The sequence below is a fragment of the Sciurus carolinensis genome, chromosome 9 (assembly GCF_902686445.1).
Source record: "Sciurus carolinensis chromosome 9, mSciCar1.2, whole genome shotgun sequence".
Classification (NCBI taxonomy): Eukaryota; Metazoa; Chordata; class Mammalia; order Rodentia; family Sciuridae; genus Sciurus; species Sciurus carolinensis.
This window is the reverse complement of record NC_062221.1, coordinates 133712987-133736798: the sequence shown is the minus strand read 5'-3', so window position 1 is coordinate 133736798 and position 23812 is coordinate 133712987. Positions and strand designations below refer to the sequence as shown.

General features: G+C 51.0%; 1 protein-coding gene across 1 annotated transcript in view; it reads right to left on the bottom strand.

The window, feature by feature from the left end:
- Sim2 (SIM bHLH transcription factor 2) overlaps positions 1-23812 on the bottom strand; it is a 47894-nt gene that overhangs the window by 9922 nt on the left and 14160 nt on the right. The window contains exons 4-7 of the mRNA XM_047563334.1: positions 18176-18284; positions 15497-15582; positions 12545-12744; positions 8527-8633 (exon numbers count right to left, since the gene is read on the bottom strand). Coding sequence (XP_047419290.1) covers positions 8527-8633; positions 12545-12744; positions 15497-15582; positions 18176-18284 — 502 coding nt within the window. The remainder of the gene's footprint in view (positions 1-8526; positions 8634-12544; positions 12745-15496; positions 15583-18175; positions 18285-23812) is intronic.

Genomic DNA, 23812 nt, shown 5'->3' with positions numbered 1-23812 from the left:
GGTGGGAGTGGGCTGAGAACCCAAGGCCAGGGGGCATTTGGTGGAGCCCTTGTCACAAAACCAGCTGCCTGCTCCCTCTGGCAAAAAGGACGTGTCCCCTGGGGGAGGCCTGCCGACATCCACAGAGCCCGCCCCACTCCACACTGCCTCACCCTCGGGGAAGCATCGGCCATAAAAATAACAAAGAGAAGAAGAAAACTGCCACCAAGAGGAAAGAGTCCAGGAAAGAGAGGAGAGAGGTCAGACCTCCACTTACTGATGCAGGAACGCTCACTTGTGTTTCCACCATGAAAATAGGATGCTGTGAGCAGATTAGGAAGCTCTGAAGTGTGAGATTTTAAAGTTTTAAAGAAAATGCATTTTTAAAAAATAAAGAAGATTGAAATATAGAGAAAGTATTCCTGAGCATAACAAAGATTGCTTATGAATAAAAGGGGATGATGGGCTAGAAGATGAGAGACCCAGAGCGCCACGCGAGGAGGCCAAAGCGCTGACAGACAGGAGATCCTCCAAGGGAGGACCCGAAACGCTTGAGCAGAAATGATCTCGACAAGCCCTGACGTGCAACTCCCAAGACTGAAAGGAGACATGAAGTTATAAATTCTAAGGGCCTCATAAGTGTCAGAATTAGGAACTAACACACATTCTCAATAAGTTTCCTAACGTCAGGTTGGGCATGGTGGCACATGCCGGTAAGTCCTGCCTCTGCGGCAGGAGGATCACAAACTGGAGAGAGTCAGAGAGAACCCGTCTCCAAAGAAAAAGAAAAGGCGCTGGGGATGTAGCTCAGGGTTAGAGTACCGAGCAGGTATGAGGCCCCGACTTCAATGCCTGCTCGCTCTCTCTCTCTCTCTCTCTCACACACACACACACACACACACACACACACTCACACACATCATAACATCAAAGAAAAAAGATTCTAGGCTGGACACGGTGCCACCCGCCTGTAATCCCGGTGGCTCAGGGGGCTGAAGCAGGAGGATCTCGATTTAGGGAGTGATTTAGGAATTTAGCGAGGCCTTAAGCAACTCAGTGAGACCCTGTCTCTAAATAAAATATAAAAGAGCTGAGGATGGGGTTCGGTGACTAAGCGACCCTGGGCTCCATCCCTGGTACCAAAATAAAAATAAAAAAATCTATGCCTAGCAGTGTCCGGAAAGCCTCATGGGAACATGACCTGTGCTTTGCTTTCTTCTGAGCTTGTACTTTACTTCCTCTAATTTCTTACAACACTCCAAAAACCTATTCGTAATCATCTCAAGCTGGATAAAATGCAGCCAGTTTCTCCCACATATTTTAAGAATCAAATTGCAGAAATTGCTGAGATCTTATTATCTCTGACCTTTCCGACCTTCGTTTTTATTAATTCCCTGGCTCTGCTGTAATTAGGCTTAGATGCAGAAACAGACAGATACATGTCATTCTTTTTTCTTGCTTCCCCATGACCCATGGCAATAGTCAACATATCAATCAAAATCGAAATCCTAGACACTTAGTCACAACATTCCTTGGTCGGCATCAATCCTCCCTCCAGTCTGTCGTCCTCGATTAGCTGCCTGAAATGATCCCAGGCTACAGGACTATAAAGCAAAGCCCTTCGTCCGGTGGTGGTGGTCGAAGGTGTCCCCTCGACCCTGAGCTCTGAGGGCGGAAGCCCGCACTGTCCCTCTGCGTGGCGTCTCCAACCCGGCGTCCAGGACGGTCCTGGAAGTCACTAGTCCGGGTCTTTCCAGGCCACTCAGAGATAGAAATTCTAGTTCCACAAATACACTGTCCAGAGAAATAGGCAGCCTGCCTGCTTCTTCTAGAACCCCTCCACAGGCCTGGCCTCGTCCGGGAGCCCACTGACCTCTGAAAAGGCAGCGGGCATGCTCCTGTTCCCCTTTGGATGTGGTTTTCTGCTACTGCTCCCTGCCTCCCAGTACCGGGGCCTGGACCCAGGCGTGTTCCACAGCTGAGCTCTAAGCCTGGCCCTTTGTGTTTTTTATTTTGAGACAAGGTATTGACAGGTTGCCCATGAATTTACCATCCTCCTGCCTCAGTCTCCCAGGGAGCTGGGGTTACAGTCTGCACCACCACACCAACTGTTCATATAGATGTATTTAGTTATCGATGGACATAAAACTTATTTAATTAATATTTTTATGTGGTGCTGAGGATGGAACCCGGTGCCTCACACCTGCTAGGCAAGCGTTCCACCACCGAGCCACAACACCCGCCCACCAACTCTGTTTTACATTTTAAGAGTAGAAAAGGAGGCCAAAAATGCCTGTCATGGATCGAATGAATAGTGTCTCCCCCCAAAGAGATGCACATCGAATTCTAATCCTCACAATCCCCGGTGTTCAAAAGCGTCTTTACAGAGGTGAGCACCTGACAGATCTCGAAAAGGTCATCCTGGACCACCCAGCTGGACCCTCCGTCCAACAGCATGTGTCCTTTAAGACACACAGAGGAGATACCATGTGAAGAGTGGTCAACTAGAGTGATACGACCACCAGTCAAGGGACATGTGAGGCCACCAACAACTGAGGAAGAGGAAAGGCTTCTCCCTGGAGCCTTGTGGGGGAGCATGGCTCTGGGGTTCTTTGCTTTCAGACTTTTAGCCTCTGGAACTGAGAGACAATAACCTTCTGTTGTTTTAAGCTCTCCAGTTTGTGGTGATTTGTTACAGCAGCTGCAGGAAATGAATCCCTCACCCTGACGGGAAAAAATGGTCCATGTCTTCCCTGTGCCCCCAAGGTTCTCCTCTGCCAGGTGGGACTTCAGAGGGAATGTAGTTGGTGACACTGAAACCAAGTCGCACAGCCTTTTGGGACTGGGTCTCCACACACTTACATTTCCCAGTGCACCCTCCCCTCCCCCACCTGCAACACTGCTGGGTAGAAGGTAGGTGGACCAGTAAGAAGACATGCAAAGCCATGGGGAGAGAGGAGTCTCCTGGGGAAGAGCAAGAAGGTTCTTGCCACAGCATCCTCTGGATCTTGCCCTTCTCAGTCTTCAGAACCATGGGTTTCATAAACCTGTGATCTTTATAAATTACCCCCTCTGTGGTATTTAGTTATAGAACAGAAAATGGATTAAGACAGGGTGGGTCATGTGTTCTCCAGTTAGCCACAGGCTCTGCCACTCCCTATCGCCCTGCACTTGCCCATTCATGCTACATGCCTGGCCCCCTAAGCATCTGAACTTATGACTATTGTGTCCTTCAGAGAGTTCTTCTCGGCTCTATACTAGTTACTCTAATTCCTATAATTTTGCCATAACAGTTCTGCTTAAAGCTTTGTAAACCACATATTCAGGTCTCACAGCCTTTCTGGGATATTGAATTTTGATGGTGGGGCAGGGCTTGTTTCTCTTCTGTGATTTTGGCTTGGCCCACTCTGGGCAGAGGCCTACCCAAAGAGTCACGTGAAACTCTCAGTCAGCTCGCAGAGGTAACCACGTGGAAGTCATGATCCTTCAGAACCGTGGACACAGAAGCCCACCAGGTGTCCCTCCCACACATCGTCAGGTGCAGATACTGAGCCCTCCCCACCTGTGTTGTCCTCTGCTCACCCCTAGGACCTGCCAACTCCCCCCACCTCCATGAAGGAGACCCCCAAACACCTAGCAGAGAGAGCAGCTGGAGGAGCCTGGCTTCTCTGCGTCTGAGGCCATACTGCTGTGCCCGTGCTGGGGTCCTCAGTGACCCACCTCCTCTGCCCCTCAGGAGCTGGGTCAGGGATGGGATGGAAAGACCACAGTCACCCCGTGAGGTCCTGTCTTCGCTTTTCTCAAGGAAGATTCTGGGGGAGACCTGGCGCAGCCTCTCTTAGAGAGCGTTCCTGGGGACCCCAGGGCACCCTGCCCCGAGGCCCACATAAGCCTCCTCGGGGCTGAGGAGCCTACTCGTGCTGACTCCAGAGCCCTCCCGACCCCACTGCCCGGCCCTGCTTTTCCTCATGAGCTTGGCTTTCTGGAAGGCTTTCTGGAGCTGTTTTTTCTGGGGGACTCCAATTCTCCAGACCCCACGAACTCTCGTTCCCAGTAAAGATAATGTTTTGAAAAATGTGTGAAAGCCAGCTAACTATGGCCCTTGTGTCCAGTTAGTCCCTGTCCCCAGAGAGCCCTAGCTTGTGCACACCAGCGTGTAGGTTTCCTTGGGACGTCTCTCTGAGGACAGTTGGGACTGCGCTTGAGATCAGCAGTTTGGGCCTCTCCGAGGTGTCAGGAGGGTACTCTGAGCCGTGTAGGGAGGGCTCTGTTAGGGATGTAGCAGGGCTCCGGAACCACCTGGAAACCCAGGGACCTCGCTCCAGACCTGCATGGTGGCGGCTGCTTGCTCTGTCCTGCGTTCAGCGTGTGACCTCACCAACTGCCAGGATGGACACATCTGTGCCTCTCACCATGAAGTCCTGAGGAACCCAGGCGTGTGGGACAGCCGCCTGCGAAGGACGGAGGAGGAACAGCAGAAGCCACCAACATCCCGTGTTCCTAGCAGGCCAGTTCTAGGAGATCAGATCAAAGGACTCAAGCCCCAGGTCAGCAGCAGCCATGGTTCAGATCCGGGTGGAGTGTGGGAGGCCAGGAGGCTAGATAAGAAGCCCTCGTGGGTGCCTCCCCTCAGGCCAGGCCCCTGAGCCCTAGCACCATGACGAGACTGAAAAGCCACGTTGCAAAACTGTGCTGTCAGCTTTTTCAGACCTCTCACCTGTCTCCCCAAGCCACCTGGCTGTCCAGAACAAAAAAATGGCCCTGCCACACTTGGGTGAGGACGCAGGGATGTTAAAAAGAACACCCGCTGTGGGCTGGACTGTGTACGACGAAATCACACGAGGAAGGCCTCAGTTGTGCTACCTCAGGACGTGACTGGGTCTGGAGCTGGGACCCTCAGAGGGTGACTACAGAGGCGTGGGGTCACATCGCTGTGCCCAGCTCATGAGACTGGCGTATGTACAGGAAGAGGAGATGAGGACACAGGCGCACACAGGGATGAGCACGGGAGGGCACAGGGACCAGACACCACTCACAAGCCAAGGAGAGAGGCCCCAGAGGAAACCAACCCTGCCCATGCCGTGACCTCGGACTTTTAGTCTAAGAATGGTGAAAAAGCAAGGGTCGTTGCTGAAGCCGCCCTGGCAAAGTCACCCAGTCCCCATCAGGAGATGAAGAAACAAGACTTGGGTCCCTGGGGTGGGCACTATGGGGCCAAGCAGCAGCTGGACACACTGCCCCACGTGGAAGGTGGCAGCCACTGGCACCAAGCCAGGAGTGCAGAGAACTGGACGGTGTGGGCACTCAGCTCCCCTCAGCCCTCAGGCAGGAGCTGGGCTGGGAGGACATTCCAGCCGGCCAACTGGCCCCGGGCTCGGAAGGCAGAGGGGGTGATGGTGCCCCGGAGAGACGTGTGGTCCTGCCATACAAAGACAAGAGCCGGCTGGCAGGGGAGGGGCGCTGTGGAGGGCTGTGCAGGGACTGCCTCTCACAGCCCCAGATGGTGGCCGGGGAGGCAGTGGCCATGCCAGCTGCTAACCTGCTCTCCCTCCTGAGGCCTTGCCCGAGATGAGCCCTCAGGCCATGGCTGACGGGGGCTGGAGTAACTGCCTCGGCTCGCTCTCCCCGGGGGGCCCCATAACTCTGAGCAGGGGCCCCGCCCAGGCTCCAGGGTCCCCAGGGGACTGGGCACTAGCCGCCCCTGGCAGTAGCCCGTGGATGGAGGACTCCCTCCCTGGCTCATTTCCCTTTCCCTGCCGTGTCTCAGTGCAACTAAATAATTGCACCTGAACTCCTGGCTCAGGGTCGAGAGCTGCAGTTTAAGGAAATATAACAAGTGCCCGCTGGCCCCAGGGCTAGAGAGCTGGGGACAGGAGGCCTGGAGTTGGCCTCTCTGGCCCCAGTTCTGCACGGGGGAAGGCAAGGGAAGCCTCTGGGATCACTCCCTGAAGAGGTTCTGGAACTGCCCAAGTGTCACATCATGAAGACCCTGACTCCCGGCGCCATGGCTGCTGGCTCTCTCCCCTTCATCTGACAGTTCTGGTTTTGGACAGAAGGGTGTCGTGGTTTGGATCTGGAATGTCCCCCAAAGTTGAAAGCATGGCTCCCAATACAGCAAGGTTCAGAGGTGGGGCTTTAGGCTGTGAGTGGTCACGGGGACTCTGACCTCATCGGTGGATCAATCCATTGGTGGATCAATCCACTCATAGCTGAAAGGACTACTGGGAGGTGGAAGCCAGGTGGAGGAAGCAGGTCGCGTGGGGAAAGGGTTCACTCTTTCCCCAGCCCCTGCCTCTCCTCCTTTCTCTGCTGCTCTCTAGCTGCCACGAGTGGACAGCTTTCCCCCGCCATGTCTTTCCACCATGCTATTTCTGCCTCAAAGTCAGCTGACCATGAACTGCCTCTTCTCAAACCATGAGCCAGAATAAATCTTTCCTCCTCTAAGTTGTCCTTGTCAGGTATTTGGTCACCGTGACAGAAAGATGACCAACACCAAGAGTAAAGTTCCAGGTTGTGTCCTGGCTGTTCTGAGGGGCTGCTCATGTACAGAGCCTGTGTCCACGCTGGAACTGGGGAGCGAGCTTGGGATCTAGCCCCCCGCACTGTGCTTGGGTGAGGGCCTTGACCGAGAACTTGGCATCATCTGAGACTTGCTCACTGCCAGCCCCTCTAGTGCGCACAGGAAGCCCTGGCCGAGGGAGGCTGGGCAGACACAGGGGCTCACGCTGGATCCCACCACACTCGACCTCCCTAGACTGGGATGAGGTGCTGTCCCCTTGTCCCTGTGAGAGCTTCTCAGCCTCCGCCCTGGTCAGAGCCACACAACAGTAGCAATCATTGCCACTACTGCCATTTTCTGTTTTCTTCAATTTGCCAATTCTGGCCCAGGCCAGGGTCACAGGGGCCACATGACTAGCATCACTGAGGCCTTCATGATTTTTCCAAAGCACCAATTCTATGTCCTTCCCTCAGGGAGAGGAAAGCCTGCTCCCGCCCTGGGCCAGGCAGTCTGAGATAAAAGAAATGGCATTGTCCATGGAGACTTTTGGGTTGGGGTGTGGCTCAGTGATAGGACCCCTGCCGAGAGTGTGCAAGGCCCTGGGTTCCATCCCCAGCACCTAAAATAAAATTAAAAAGTGAGAACTTTCAATGCCACCGGTTCTCCTTCTCCAGGCTCAGAGGCCTCAGCCTTCCAGCCTCGCTCTGAGCAGCTCTCTCCCATAGTTCAGGGCTGTTTCAACTCCCTCCTGCAGCAGAAGCTCCCTGGCATCTCCTGCCCCCAGCGGCCTGTGAGGTGACTGCCCCCTGTTGCATGGGAAACGCTTCCCGCTCCCTCGCGAGCCGCGCTGCCCTGCAGATTCCATCCAGACACTAAGCCCTTGCTTCCCTGCCGAACTTGGTCTCAGGAGTGACAGGGATGCTCGTGAGGTTGTGATTTGGTCATAAAAAAAACAAATGAAAGGACTGAGAACTCCGAATCTCCTTGTGCACAAGGGAGCAACGAGTCTGTCCAGCCAAACGTCCTGGTTGTTGCGGGTCTCTGCCTGTGGCGACACAGGGAGAAGACAGCAGCCACACCAAGTGACGCCGTGCTTGCTGGTCACCAGTCCACAGTGCAGACAGGAGGACAATGTGACTGTGGATGGAGCAGACCCAGGACCCACCGTCCACCTCCAACAAGATATCAGCGACTTGCCCTCTAACATCTCTCAGCTAACCCAGTAGAGCAAGGGCTAAGGTGAGTCCTCTGGGTCCCTCTGCAGAAGACTTGGCTCCTCTGACCATCTGTGTGTACCCACTACACAGCAGCAGGAGGATGCGGTGTCCCACTCCATCCAAATTATTCTTTGCTGCCATCTGGACTCTCTGAGTGTCACTTTGGTGTGACACTTGAGAGTGACACTTGGGTGACTGGAGAATCCCATCTGAAATTCAGATGTTCCCAATGGCTCCATTGGCCCATCAAATACTGTCCTCTTCACTCATTCCAAGCTGATTTTTATCATGGAACGTGGAGCCTCCCCTGAGCATCCCCAGCAGAGTCGGGGTTCAGCAACTGGACTCTGCTTAGGTTTGGCTCCCAGCTCTGCCACCTCCCTGCTGTGTGACCACAGGCAAGTGGCTCTACTTTGCTGGACCTCATCATCCCCAGCAGTAAAAGGAGGAGTATGCACACAAGACTCGCCTTCACTGGGTTTGTAATCTATTTAATCCCTTAAACCGGTTCCTGACCTCAGTTAAGTGCTCCAGTGTTACTTCACAACTGGTACCCAGAGTTCACAGAGAAGCTGGGATTCCACATCCACAATCTAGAATCCAGGCGGTTCCCAAAACACCCTGCCCTGCCGGCTTCACTGAGAAGGTTCTGGACAGGATGCTTGCAAACTGGCAATGGCGGGAGAGGGCAGTACACATCACAGGTGAGGAAGCCACGCTGAGGCTTCGGGCCCCTCCGTACGCTGCTCCAGCAAGGGATGCCCCTAACCTGCCCTGTGCACAGGGCCTCCCCCTGCCAGCTGCACCCCAGGCCCGGGTGGCACTACTCACGGAGGTGGTGTGCGTAGCGGAGGTGGAACGTGTCACAGCCGTGCACGTGATGGTACAGTGTCTTCTCGATCAGGTCCTGCGGCTCGTAGCCTGTCAGCTCGGTCACCCTGGGGGAGGACGGCGGCTCCATGAGTCACACCACTCTGCAGATTGCCTTTCGTTTAAACTAATATTGGTTTTGCCAACTAATCAAGTGCTAAAAGGCTCAGGGGGAAATGTTGATTTTGGAAACTGAGAGTGATCTTTGTCACAAGAAGCAAGTCTTTGAACTCGCCCAGTGCAGGATGTGGCACTATTTCTGAGCAGGAATGTTCCCCTGAACCCCTGGTTGAAAGCACATTTGGGATGGCTTAGGACTGCAGGCTTTTTCAAGGGTGAGCTTATCTGAGGGCATGTAGGGGTGAACTTTGATACTGACTCGGGGAGAAAGCAGCCATGATGAGAGCCATGCTCTGCTGCGTGCAGAGACCACGTTCGGCATTTTGTGGACGGGCACGTGTGCGTTGCTTCCACAGCGTTTCAATCTCCACTCTGCACTGGACACTCCTAATGGGCTCAGTTGATCTCCAGACCCTGCGGTTGGGTGATTCCTACTAATGGGAATTACGGAAAACTGCAGATGTCTAAGCCTCATATCAGCAGAAGATTATTTCGAGCCCCCCGGAAAGCAGCGAACATCTGAAGATATTGTGACTAAAGGGCAGGCCTTAAGCTCTCCACAGAAACAGGAGCCTTTACCCAGGGCTTGGGGGACTCCACCCCTCTATTCTGTCAAGCCCTGGGCAGATTATTTTCCCATTCCGGCTCTTTGAAGAAAAGTAGCTGTCAGCATCCAAGACCACCTCCGCACTGACTGGCCCTGGGGCCGCGCCGTCTGTAGGTGAAAGTGCGTGCGCAGGGGTGTAGATTCCTGGGCGGTAGCTGTGCCTTTAGAGGAGGTGGCCCTAAGCCACAATGTGGTGACAGATATTCAGAGACAGATGAGAGAGGGGGACAAGAAGAGATTCCAAAGGTGGTGAGGCTACAGTGAGAATCAGTCCTAGGGGACAGCAGTGAGCAGGGGACACCCAGGAAGGCCAGGGCACCCATGCGGCCTGGGCTAGGGACCTGCTAGCCAGGGTGTGAAATATTAGCTGCACATTAAACCGGGAAACGACCTCACAACCATTCTTGAGCCCTCTTCCCCTCCTTGAGTTCTGCTGGGGGTTTGGGTGGTAGATTTCTGGAAGCCTCCAGGTTCCCAGGAGTGGCTTCCTATTTGGCGTGCACATCCGTGATGCTCCGACAAGGCAGGAAAGGGACGGGGCTTGAGGGAGAGAAAGGAGACTTTACTGCCCCCAGTCCAGTCATTCAGTGCTCGAGGGACTGTCTAAGGGCCACCTAGAACTTCAAGCCCCATCGGAGTCAAACTCTGCATGGCCGGAAATTGAGACGTCTGGCTTCCCCCAGAAAGAAAAACAGACATCTCCACGGCGGGGGATGAAAGAGGCTTCGCAGCCTCCTCGACGTCAAATTATAGAACAAGGGCCCTGAAAGTGTAAATGAATCACAAACACATGGATTGAGTTTCTCATCAAAGTACACACTGGCTTTAAAAATTAAAGGGAAGGGGAAGGGCTTGGCAAGATGCCCTCCTGGTTTTTTCCAAACCTCTCGTGTCTGAAGACCTGTCACAGGGCTCTGCCAAACCCCAAACATCACTGGGTTCACCCATCCTTAGCAAAAGCACCAGCTACAATTTCAAAATGATGTACCACAAACCTCTGGGTACCAAATGTCAGGTCATTCTGAGTTCAGTTCTGCCTGGGACCATGCTGGGTAGCAGGCCAGAGGACCCTTGAAGCCCACCACCCTTGCTCCTGTGACTGGAAGCTGCTGGGCCTCTGGCCAAGTCCTTGCTGTGGCTCCCAGGGTTTGGACCAGAAGCTGACAGCTCCACCCAGCCTGGCCTCTGCTGTCCTCCCAGTGCTGGGACAGCCCAGGCCACTGTCCCCTGGCAGAGGGGCTTTTCAAAAACCACAGGAACTGCAACCAAAGAAAGACCACAATGACCGTGAGGGATGCGCCAGCACATTTTGGCCCCTGAAGCCCCTCTTCCATGAAGGAATTCAGCCTCACGGCTTTGCTAGAAGATTCCTGGTACTTAGCAGGAAATACTGCAGGGTTTAGGTGGGGCAGGAAGTCTCCTTTGAGGTCTCCATCCTTTTGTTCTCATTTCTTCAGGGGTGCAGCCCTTATAGGTGAGGTTCACAGGCCCCCACGGGTGCCCCACAGGCCACGTCTAAGGCACCCAGCAGGAGCAGCCTGCCTTCCAAGCTCACTGCCTGCACCCTTTGCTGGAAAGACCCTCCGTGTTTCAAAGTTGTGTGTGTGGGCTGAGCAACTTCCAAAGACCCCCACATTTTTCCTCTGGGATACCTCCTTCTTTCCTCCTCTGGAGAATTCACTGGGTCTCAGGTTCTTTTGTTTTTGAATTGACTGAGCAATATTAGGAGGCAAAACAAAGGAGGAAGCAGTTGGATCCTCCCTAGTTCCCTCCGTAATGGCCTTGGACGGCTAACTTCCAGGCTACTTTCAGAAGTGGTCCCTAAGTTTGGAAAGAAGTCCCTTATCACTGCACAGCCCAGCTCTGAGGCAGCTGGTCCAGCCTCTTCTCCACAGGGTCTCCTTCTGCAAGGCAGGAAGAGCATTTGTCACCCTTGGGTCACCCCCAAAGGTGCCAGCAGGCTCCCCCAAAGATTTCTAGTTGCTCTTGGCTTGCAGTTTCTGGGAAGATAATGGTGACTCTTGTTGCTCCTGTCTTGGATGTTCTGAGATGCATTCATGATGAACTCAACTAATACCTGTCTCCACCTCCCACACCTACCTAGATTTGTCTTTAAGTAAAATAGTGAGAATAACAGTGGGGACACCAGTAGCCAGGCACAGTGGTGGACACCGATAATCCCAACTACTCAGAAGGCTGAGGCAGGAGGATCTCTTGAACCCAGGAGTTCAAGGCCAGTCTGAACGACATAGGAAGACACTGTTTCAACAAAATAGGGGAATTAAATCAATAAATACTGACTTTGGGATATACGGGAAACGAAATGGATATGTTCTTTCTCCCAGAAACCTCAGCCACATAGGCCAAGTCAGGAGAAGGATCTCTTGACAGCTTGTTCCTGCCTGTGTAGTTCAGGAACCCACAGGACAAAAGACAAGGTGGCCTTGGGGATAACTGAGGCTCTGAGTTTTCAAATGCTTCACATCTATCATCTAATGTCATCCTTCTCTAGACTTGTGGGTAGCGAGTGCATGGACAGGTCTGTCATTTTGCAGGTAAGAAAATGGAAGAGGCCCCACAAGCCAAAGCCTCAGGACCACACATGCAGCAAAAACATCTCATTATGCCCCACAAAAATAGTTATTAGTTGCAAAAATAAATTTTAGTTAAAATATAATAAAAAGTAAAAAGACTTCGAGGCCCGCAGCCTGCCCTGGAAGAGGATCCCGTACCCCTCTGGGGACAATGATGTGCCTCTGCCTCATTCACACTCCCTTCCCCCAGCCCAGACACAGGCAGGGTGCCGGCTGGGCTTGTGGTCCAGTGTACCCCCAGGGAAGGCAACCTGCGTGGCTTTGGTGGCTCTAAGGGCTTCACACAGTGCCTAGCAGGGAAACCCGTTGGTTTACAAATCCTACCAGCTTGGCAGAGGGACGAGACATAATCCTGATGTCGTGGGTCTTCAGAAAAGGCTAACTTGTGCCCACAACACATATTCCCATTCCAAACTCCACTGAAATGATTCAAATGTAACTTAATTAATTAATTAAAACAAGACCCAGAGTCCAAAGCTGAATTAATTCTTTCCATTCATGACTAGATTCCACTAAATCCCTTTCTAATCCACATTCTTAGTGGGACTTGTTCCTTGTTATAGTTTGGCTTAACATCCCAGAGCTCTCTGGGGCCAATTTCTATCATCGGTATCTTCTAGAATGTCACAGCAGTGATGGTGGCAGGTGCCACGCTCACCTGGAATCCAGGAATATCAGCTTCAGGTCGAGGCTGGCCCTGAACATGAACATGTTACTGTGCAGCTTGATCTCCGTGATGGCACTGGGAGGCAGCGACTGGCCCACAGCCACCAGCCCGACGATCTGGTAACAGGAGTCGTACAGGGACATGTCCAGCATATACTGCCTGATCTTCAAGTAGCCGCTGCAGTGGATGACCTGGGGAAGCAGAAGGCAGGTCAGCTGGCAGTGGCCAGGGCTGAGGCTGGCACCCATTCCCCTGGCTCTTTTCTTAAGGCGCTGGAACATCCCCGACCCAGGTTCTACCGAGTGTGCGACCAATGTGCTGACAGATGCCTTAGCAAAATGAAGCTGCGCTTCTTTCTTAGTAAACAGAGTCACCATCGGTTTTAAAGTCCTACTGGACTTTATCTTATCCCATCGACCATGAGCAAGGAATGTCACAAATTAGGGCTCTCTGACATAGGAGGAGCTCGTATGCGATTAACGCACTGCCGAGTTGTGCTTGGAGAACACAGCAGAGCATCTCAGGGACCAGCCATTTGGTCCATTAGCGCTCACTTCAGTAATTAAAATGCTTCCCACCTTCCCTCAGGGCAGAACTTGACCTCCATATCACTTGATATGCTCCTACACTCCAGTAAATTAAGAATCCTTTCAAAAGTAGATTTTTTGAAAGTCTTCATTTTTATGTATTTTAATTCTATGTACTTTGATTCAAGGTCTTAACAATCAATAAGACAGAGTGACTATCTAGAAGCCTTCCAGTTAGAGCCAAAGATCATACAGGAGAGAATGCACCAAGTTCAAACAGGAACCTTTGCACTGCCCGAGCCTCATGAGAAGAAGCATTTATACCACTTAAAGTCAGTAACAGGCTGGGGTAGAGCTTGCCTGTCCTGCACGAGGGCCTGGGTTCCCTCCTCAGGGTGATGAAAAGCATATAAAGTAAGTAAAATCTTGCTAGGACCACGATCATAATAATTGCAGTGGTGCAGACTAAAATCATAGCCTTCAAGTTCTCCATCCAAAAACCCTTTCTTCAGGAGAGTAGTCTACTCTCCCATTTCGCTGACCAGGCAAATGAGGACAAGATAGGTGATGTTTCTCTCAAGATCAGACAGCAGAACAGTTAATAAGCAGCAGAAACAAGTTAAGACCCAAGTCTCCTGAAGAATATCTAAGGGGGAGGCTGGGTGGTGGCTCCCATCCTGGTCCAAAGAGGCTCAGGGACAAATGAACACGAAGCAGGGAGCAGGGCTGGGGTGTGCTGGGGGTTCGGGAGCAGGGGCAGGGGTGTGCTGGGGGTTCGGGAGCAGGGCTGGGGTGTGCTGGGGGTTCGGGAGCAGGGCTGGGGTGTGCTGGGGGTTCGGGAGCAGGGCTGGGGTGTGCTGGGGGTTCGGGAGCAGGGCTGGGATGTGCTGGGGGTTCGGGAGCAGGGGCAAGGGTGTGCTGGGGGTTCGGGAGCAGGGCTGGGGTGTGCTGGGGGGGCATTGGGAGCAGGGCTGGGGTGTGCTGGGGCTTTGGGAGCAGGGCTGGGGTGTGCTGGGGGTTCGGGAGCAGGGCTGGGGGTGTGCTGGGGGTTCGGGAGCAGGGCTGGGGTGTGCTGGGGCTTTGGGAGCAGGGCTGGGGTGTGCTGGGGGTTCGGGAGCAGGGCTGGGGTGGGCTGGGGGTTTGGGAGCAGGGCAGGGTTGTGCTGGGGGTTCGGGAGCAGGGCTGGGGGTGAGCTCGGGGGCTCAGCATTTGCCTGTCTTGTGGCAGGCCCGGGGTTCCAGCCCTGGTATGGCAAAAATAAAATGAAAACAGAATAAATGAGGAGGTCAAGGTCCAAGGGAGGAGCTCCAAGTGGGGTTCAAAGGGAGGCGACCGAGGAGGACCCAAGGGGGAGGGATGGCTGGAAGGGGGACACTGGGAGAGCTGTGGGGAGGCAGGCCCTGGGCTGGGGGCTTGGAGGGGTATCCCAGAAAGAGAGGGCAAAGGCGCAGATGCACCCAGGAACCTCCTCCCCTCCTTCCTCCCTCCTTTTCAAAGGAGCCAATGTTTCTAGAAAAGACCCCTAGCTGCCTCCAACTGCAGAATGACTTGATGGCTGCGCCCTCTCGGGAAGGATAGTGGAGAAGACCCCGGAGGAGGCAGGGAGCTCAGCCAGAGGCGCAAAGGGCGGAACCGGCTGCCCGGTGCTCAGCCGACGTCCTCCAGTCCACCCCCAGCTAAGTGATAGTGAGGACCAACGCTGCCAGCTGGCTCTTACCGGCGACCTGCTCCCAGATGCTGGAATTAGCCAGAGCAAGACACGTCTCCAAGGGAGGAGAGGCCAGGGAGGAGCAAGGGCTGGGCGTGGAGGTCCCAGCTCCTCATGGCTGCCATCCCTGCTCCCGCTCTGCTCCCATCCTTGAGGACACAATGAGGACAGCGACCTTCGCTTCAAAGGGCTGGGTGACTGTACTAACCAGGTGTGTTACCCCAGAGGAAAGCTCGACTTGGCACCTGAGAACAGGTCGCTGTCATGCACACCATCGCCAACCCTGGATGACGGAACTCTGCAGGGCAAGGGCGGCGTCTCTGCGCTCAGTACTCACCATGGCCCTGGGACCTGCCCCAGAACGTGGATTCTCAACAAACTCCAGGGGCAGCTGCTACTGTGGGACTGTCCTGCATGCAAAGTGGAACTTGTGGGCGCCAGAGCCCAGGTCTGTCCTGAGCCACAGCCACTGCTGGCCTCATGTGAAGAAAGCCAGCCAGGCTGGACTGTCCCTTTAAAGCACCAGACCTTCCATAACCTCAGGAGCAGCTGTGAGCCAGTCACTGGAGACTTTTGCCCTGGTGGGGGTGACACGTGGGGTTCCCGAGCCTTCCCTTCTGTGCTCGGCCTCGAGCACGAGGCAGGGTGTGAAACGCCCAGTGCAGAACCTCAGCTAGCTGCTCCCGTCCCCTCCGGGGCCCTTCATACCTTGTATCCACTGCACGTCAGGCCTGCGTTTCTCTTTGCCAGGACGCACTTCATTCGAAGGAAGAAGGACCTCTCTATCTCGTACTCTGCAAGCAGGAGCGAGGGTTCATGGGCAGCGGTCCCACCTGCCTCCCGTCTTCCTCCCACACAGCATCAAGAAATTCCCAGGCCCGCAGCCACCATCAGAGGCCTGCTCCTCTGTGCCCTGACGCTGGCCCAGAGACCTTGCGTCTGTGTCTGAGGTCTGGGCGGGGAGGGGAGAGACTGGCCCTGTCCTGGTGTGGCTTCCACAGGCTCCAAAAGAGAGCAGCCCAAATCTCAGCCACAGCAAGAACCTCAGAAAGGCCAGTGTGGAGTCCAGGCTGGGCCTGGCCCAGCTCCACCTGCCACCGTCCCCTCCTGGGGGCCATGGAGTGGCTTGGCACCAGGAGAACTGCCTGGCACTCCTGGGGTGGGTGCCTGAGATACCAGCAAGGCCCAGAAGAGCCTGACTCCCCTCAGGGGGCAGATGCTAAGTCTCAGTCACTGTGGCCCCTTTCCCTGGCAGGGGGGCCAGTCACACACACCCTAGGCAAGTGCTCTAACCCTATGCTACATTCCCGACCCTTTTTCATTTCGAAACAGGGTCTCACTAAGTTGCTGAGGCTGGTCTTGAACTTGTGATCCTCCTGCCTCAACCTCCTGAGAGGCTGAGATTACAGGCGTGCACCATCATGCCTGCTGATAAATTCATCATTAAAGAAGGGTTACTGGTAGGAGTGGCAGCAGGTTCTCCACCCTCTCTGAGGGCAGTGCCCTGTGAGGTCTGGGAATCACCTCAGGGGTCCCCTTCCTTCCCGCAGATGGAGAGGCTATGTGCTTTACCCATAATCCCCCTGGGCTGGATCTGAGGTGTTAGGTTTCCCTCTAACGTGGTTCTGTCTGAACCAGGCAGCTGTGCGCCGAGGTGTGGAACTCAGGTCTAGAAAGCATCACCTTCTCTGACTCATTTTGCCGGGAGGGCCCACTTCATAAAACGATGGGATTTAGTTCAGACAGAAAATCAGTTCTGTGAATGAGACGTTCAGGAAAACACCGAGTGCCCGGGAACCCAGGCCTGCGCCCCTGGGCTGGCGCTGCAGGGAGTCGGCACCGACCGGAGGCTCCCAGCCTGCTGCTTCTCCTCGAGAACTGCGGCTCAGCCTTGAACCCCACAGGAACAGGGAGTAGGAGAGCCTCGTTTTATCCCGAGACGCATCTACTTTCATTCTTTAAACCCTTTTCAGAGGCTCCAACACAGGAGGGGGATCGTGAAACCAGGGGCAATGGCAGAAAGCCACTCCCAGCCGTGGGCGCCCTGCGAGAGGTTTTGAGCAACACTCTGAGGGATCCTCTAGGACTCCTGTGGTCTGTGCCCAGCTTTTTAAAAACCCCACAGTGAAAGAGTTAGAGCCATTGTGTTGGAAGTGACTGCTTCAGAGTCATTTTTCATGTTTACTTAGACACCAACCCAGCCCAGCAACCATCACAGACCGTAGCACCAGCTAGGCCCCATCTCCTCTCAGAAGCTGACCCTCCAGCCTCTCCTTGGAGAGGGACAGCGAGGTCGACTGTGCTGGAGCTAGAACCTGGGGGGCCCGGAGCCACCTCTGCAAAGGGTTTGATAACTGAGCATGTGCTTCTGTGGTCCCTCCTCCTAGCCTGAGGATAACCTTTCCCAGGAGGGAGCCATAGAATGAAAGCCACATCTCCCCCACCCCTGCCGGCATGGCTGAATATTCTCATCACTTTGAAGTTTCTCCTTTTGCGTTTTGTTCCACTGGAGAATCTGTACCCCATTGGGTACTGTAGTCCAAGGCATAAATGAGACCCCTTAGCCTGCTGGCTTTATTGGGCTGTCCAGGGAGTTAAGAGGCCAGGGTCCCTGGAATGCTTCTGAATCTCCCAGCATTCATTGTAATTATAATTCTGTGATGCCCAGGGCTTCCTAATTGATTTGGGCTATCGCAAAAAACCTAGATCCCTGCTCCGAGTAACACTCTTAAATGCATAAAATAAAATGCATATAATTACGAAAGGAACTAACTATGTAGGAAAGTAGTTATCAAAGCACTTAAACCCACGGTGGTATGGATGTAAATGTGCTGTTTTGTTCCTTCATTAAATAACAAGACTCAGTAGCGGGTCTCATAACTTCCAGAATTTTGAAGTAGCCATGAGCGTAAATGATATGTTTAAATGTCCACCACGGTCACAAGGTAACATGAAATAGCAAAGCCACAGTCCCCATGCACCCAGAATGGCTTACAGTCTGTGGTCATAAGCAAAGGAACTGAAAACTGTCACCCAGAGGAAATGCAGGTAGAGTTTTCCCCAGGCAGTTTTAAAGTCACCTGGCCCGTGTCCTCAGTAGCTGCAGCCCAGGTCCAGACCTGTGAGGCTGCAACCTGGAATTCTCAACCAGGCGCTGTTTGGAGACAGCCTTTGACCACCTTTGTCCCGGCAGCACTGAACCGTCTCTGGCAGTAATGGGGGCTGGTTTAAATAATCTGGATTAAAAGGCAGAGGTCAAAATGCACTTCCCACTGGGTGGTGCCAAGGGTTGCCCTGGTCACGCCCAGGCCTTGGCAGGTGTGGTAAACCAAGCCCAGGGGTCACAGTTAAGAATGTGGTCTGTGTCCTTTCATCTGGAAGAAGTACCTTGGAGCAGGTGATGGTGAAGAGGTGGGTGAGCAGCGAGGACCGCTGTCATCTCGTCGTGATCGGATGGATGGATGTACTCATAAATACTGTTGCCCGTGAGCTCCACCTGCAGGGAGGGGAGGGGCAGAAATGTCACCGTCTCTTCAGGGTTGGCATGGGGGCGGGGTGTGCCACATGTTCACACCCTGCTGCCGTCAGAGTGACCCACACCTTCATCAAACGTGGACTGTTTCCCATCCCACGGCACAGCTCTGTCTGCCATGCCCCAGAGGGCCAGAGGGGGCCTGAGCTCAGAGTCCAGGGAGGCCCCAGCAGGAAGGAAGGCCTTGGAGGGGCCTTGGAGGAGCCTGGGCAATGGCCTTCAGACAGAAGGCAGCTCAAAACGAACTTGCACTCACTGAGCCTCGGTCCTGCGCCCACACTCACATGCTGCCTGAGGGGCCCGGTCTGCCGGAGACAGCCTACAGCCCTACTGTGCTCCCTCCCAAGGCCTCGTCCACTCAGAGTCTCTCCGTGGCTGACCAAGAGGGCCCCGGGAGGCTCCGCTCTGACAAAGTCCCTTTCTTCATCAGTTCTGAACCGTGTCCCTCAGGCACTGCCAGGCCTTTCTCACATTGCCAGAAATGTGTCTCTGGCCTTCCTGGTCCAAGATGACTGTGCAAATTCTACAGCTCTGGCCCAGAGGTGCGGCTGGGTCTTTGCGTGACCTGCAGGAGGGCTTGGGCCCACTCCAGCCAGCCACGTGACGCGCGGGTTATTTCCTGGGGTTGGTACCTCAACACCTGGGTAACACCTACTCCAGACGTGCCCAATGGGGGCCCCACAGCAGGCTTCCAGCCTTGTCTGTCAGGCTGGATCTGGCTTTGCAGGAATGGGTGGCTCCAGAAAAAACCCACAATTAGGAGGTTTGCCCAGAGGGCCCTGGTGGTCCAGTTCCTGACCGCGAGAACCGTTCAAATGTTCTCCCAAGCCTGAGTGCCACCTGAGGATGTGCGACTGAGTCCTCAAGACCTGTGCCCCTTCACAGATGGACGATGGCACAGAAAGCTTCAGAAACTGCCACTGGGACAGCCTCTGAGCACTGGGGAGCAGTCCTGTTTTCGAGGCTACCATCAGTGCAGTTGGGGGTGACAGACAAGGACAGTTAGTGGATCCCAGTATTGTTTGGGGGAGCATCAGGGAGAATGAGAGTAATTCCAACACAGCCACACATTTGGAGACTTGCTGCTGTCAGTTGGAGGGCCATCTGCAGAGGGGCAGCCTGCAGGTACCACCTCCCACGGCACACAAGCCCAGCCGGGCGGCTTAGGGAGAAGATCTCCCAAGAGCCTCTGCTCCAAAGTTAGCATGGAGCCCTCAGCTCTTCACTGGGACCAGAGGGCCATGGAGAAGTGAAGTAATTTATCCCACTGCTCCAGCCAGTTCTTCTAATTTGTCAAGATGTGGCAAATTGCCTTCTTTATTCAGAATAAATTATGTTTCTGGTCTGCTAAGTAATTTCATCCCCCCAAATGGCTTGCATGGCTCTATTTTCTGCACTGCTCAGGACTGACTCCTTCCAATCTTAAGCAAGCAGAGCAGCAGAGAGAATCCTATTACAGACATCCCCTGCCACCTACTTAACACCCACCTCCCAAATCTGGGCTGTGATCGACCCCAGTGGAGATCTGCTCAGGTGAAAAACTATAACATCATTTTGTCCAAAAAAAAAAAAAAAAAAAGAAAAAGGAAAAGAAACATTCTTCTTTCAAGTCATTCCTGTTACCCTTAAGATTTTAAATAAACTGGCAACATTTAAGCCAGATAGCAGCTATGGGGTACTTTACAGAGTGCTATCAAAATGGGAGTTTCCAACTAAAAACTAAGGGAGTTGGATTTTTTTTATGTCCTTATTTTAATAGCTGATTGTGTATATGTGTATTATGTATTTGCTTATATATTTATTTTGGGGTGCTGGAGACTGAACCCAGGACATCATACACTCTAGATAAGTACTCTATCATTGAGGCCCAGCTTATTTTTTAAAAATGAAAAAAAAAAATTTCTTGGTATTGGCCTGTCATTTCTCCTTTATCCATGTTTTAAGGGGAAAAAAATGATCATTCTGGTTTGCTTGAAATTCTTTTTGAGAGAAAAACAGTACTTCACTGATGTCTGTGTTGAGAAACACCTTCAGGGACTTGAGAGAAACTTGCATCTCTGCTGATTAGGGATGGGATTTGTGTTTTAATCCCAAAGTCTTTTCATCTGTTTTCAAAGTTCCTGTTCTCAGGAGAGGTTGGAGAATCAGGAGAGTCAAGAGGCAGGGATGGAGGGCTTGATTTTCTGAATTCTTGGGTCCATTATAAAATGGACAGGAAAACACTAAGACTATCTAGGAAGTAAAACAGCCTTCAAATAAAGGAAGTGTTTTTACAGAACAAATTTTGGAATAATAAAACAGTGCTGACCTTAACTCAAAATTATGGTTGACATGTGTTTCCTGTATTTATTTATCTACTCATGCTTTTGAATGCCAGAAGAAATGTGACTACCTTGGAAAAAAAAAAAGTGTGTGTGTGCACACGTGTGTGTGTGTGCACACATGAGTGTCTAGAGAAGAGAGAGAGTTGTTGTTATAAAACTCCCCAGTCTCATACATCAGCCTTATTAAAACAGAACTTTGATGTGATCTGTTAGTATTTGTAGAACCCTGCTAACTACAAAATGAATGACTTTTCTACTAAGAGCTTTTTTATGTTTTGCTGAATAGCTTTTCTTCCTGCCAAGAAAGCTGCCTATGATAAATACAACACTAAAAGGATATATTCTATGGGGAAGGGCAGAGTCACTCGGCATTGGGAAAATGCACATTTGGGTGTTTTGCTGAGTATGGTAAATTGAGCATTTAAAAATAAGATGGTTTGGGTTTCAGAGTTCAAGTTATATCAACAAACATAAAACGTCATCCTTTCTCTTTATTTCCAAAGTGAAAGAATTAGATCTTGTGCCGCTAAACTACACCACTGCTATTTGTATGATTTTGTTTCTGGTATCCATCTCAAATATTACATTTTTCTTTATGTGACTCATAAACAGCTATATTTTATATTTCTTTGAAAATGTATGCTAGTAACCTAGATGTTATGTAACATGAAACTTTGGTAAGGAAATCTGAAACGCAAGGATACTTAAAACTGTATATAGCAGCTATACAGGGTTTGTTTCACACTTGCCCAAATTTAAGTAAAATAATTGCAATAACAAGAATAAAAAAGGAATCAAATCAGTTGATGAATGTTCAGGGAATGTTCATGGATAAGAGGGCTTCCCAGCGCTATCTTATCCAAACATATTGAAATGTGTCTGTATGTTTCTGTGTGTGCAAATGCACCAGAATCCCCAAGTTGGATGCATCTGTTTTCTAGTGCTGTTTTCTAAAGCTCGGTCTCTGGACTGGGTGGACAACCTGTACTTCCTGCTTATCTCTGCCATTTTTTAATACTGAAGTTTGATAACAATGATCTTTTGTTTACTAGTTTAAGGTAAAAAAAAAAAAGCTAATAAACTCATAGGAAGTTGACTTTTTAAATTCTAATACTGGTATTTAAAAAAGTTTAATGAAGGCTTTTTTAGCCTGGTGCACATACCTACAACCCCAGCTACTTGGGAGAATCAGGCAAGTTCAAGGCCAGGCTGTGCAACTCGGCAAGACTTGCCTCAAAATAAAATTAAAACGGGCTGCGGGTGTAACTCAAGGTAGAGCGCTTGCCTAATATGGAAGAGGCCCTGAGTTCCATCCCCAGCATTTTAAAAGAGGGGGGATGTTTGAGTTTGAAGCATATAAAGAATCATTTTTACATCCTCAAATGGATAGTTCAGATATTTAGATAGTTCAGAGCAAAAGAAGGACAAGACAGAACAATTCCCTTCTGTGAATTTTTCATTGTCTAACTGGGATTATGGAGGACTTGGTTGGGGGTATGATCCTATGACCCTCTACCAAGGAGTTTAACCTTGACTTAACATGAACCTCACTTAATGAGATAATGCCACTGAGAGTAATTGAAAGTTCTAGGAACACAGAGGAGCATGATGTAAATATAAGCTATTACTACAATTGCTATTCACCAGAAAACCTTTTAAAGCATTACCCTGCAAACTGGGTAAAATTTTACTAATATTTTTGTGTGTGTTCTGGGGATTGAATCCAGGGCCTGGGGTATGCTAGGCAAGAACTCTACTACCCAGTTCAATCCCCAGTCCATAAGCCTATTTTAATAAGGTTTTTGAGTTTGTTATATTTGCCTGATTCTTTGCTAATAATGAAAATAATCTAAAAGGTGCAAAATATTTTTTAAAAGAGTAGTTGCGTATTTGACATCCTATTCAATACTTAATTTTACTGTTTAAGTAAAGAAGACAGAAAAAAATACACATTGCAACTCTGCCTAGATTTCCTTCTGCAGAGTTAATCATGAACAGGAGGCAGATCTGAGAGAAAAGTTTGTTGTTGCTTATTTAAACAGTTCACCATGGAACACTCCCCAGACACTGACAAGGGGCTCACACTGGCATTAAAGTGTTTTTGTAGCTGCAGACTGAGGCTAACACAGCCCTGCAGAGAAATCAGAAAACAATCAGTGGCCCTACATAATCAACTTGTTTTCAAATTGTCCTTTCTCCTGGACTAAAGAGACTAAAGGAATCTCTACAACTTTCTTAAAGAAACGTAGTACCTGGTCTCTCTCCCCTTTCAAAACAATGATACAAACTTGTATTTCTGCATATGATGAAAAGAAAACAATACTTTTATGCTGCCTCTGTTTCCTCGTGTGGAGTTAATCACAACAGGAGGCTTGGTCATTACCTTTCCAATGTGTTGGTCATTCTTAATTATTGTGTTCATGATCAACAGAATCTCTTTCCCACATAAAAAGAGAAGGGCAGAGGGGAATAGATGGTAGACTGAGCTGCCTACCTGGGTGACCCGGATTGCTTAAGGATGTGCACTGAACCTAATGATGTGCCCACAAATTCCAAGTGGCTGAGCAACCCGAAGAGATGGCCACCAAAGGAGGATACATGCGGACTGTGTCTTAATGAAAGAGGGACTGTGTGGCTTTGGATAGCTCCCTATACTTTTCAAATCCCATAAAATGGTTATTCTGATCTGTTTCCCACCATGATCCCGAAAGAGGGTCACAGCAGGCATTATTATATATATTTTTTTGTATTTACTTATTTATTTATTTATTGTTATATTACTTAAAATATAATCCAGGACACTAAGTACCTGCCCAGTCAGACAATGAAAATCATATAACAGTTCCATTTTTCTTTTGACTACTAGGGGAGCTCAGATCTAAATTTAATATTTGATAATAATGGGTTTATCTACTAAAATTGTTTTGATCAGTCATCTTAAAAGTATGTGAAATGTTTTACCTTATATTGTTAAGATAATCAAAAGTTTTACAAATTATAATTTAAAAAAGTAAATAATCCACAGATTAGGTCAGAAGTAGAAACCACTCTAGGTGCAAGTAAAGGGGTTCTGATTAATCCAAAAAAAATAAAATAATACATTTTTTCCTTTCCTTTTTTTTTTTGTTGTTGTTGTTTTTGTTTGGGGGTCAGGACCTCATGCAGTTA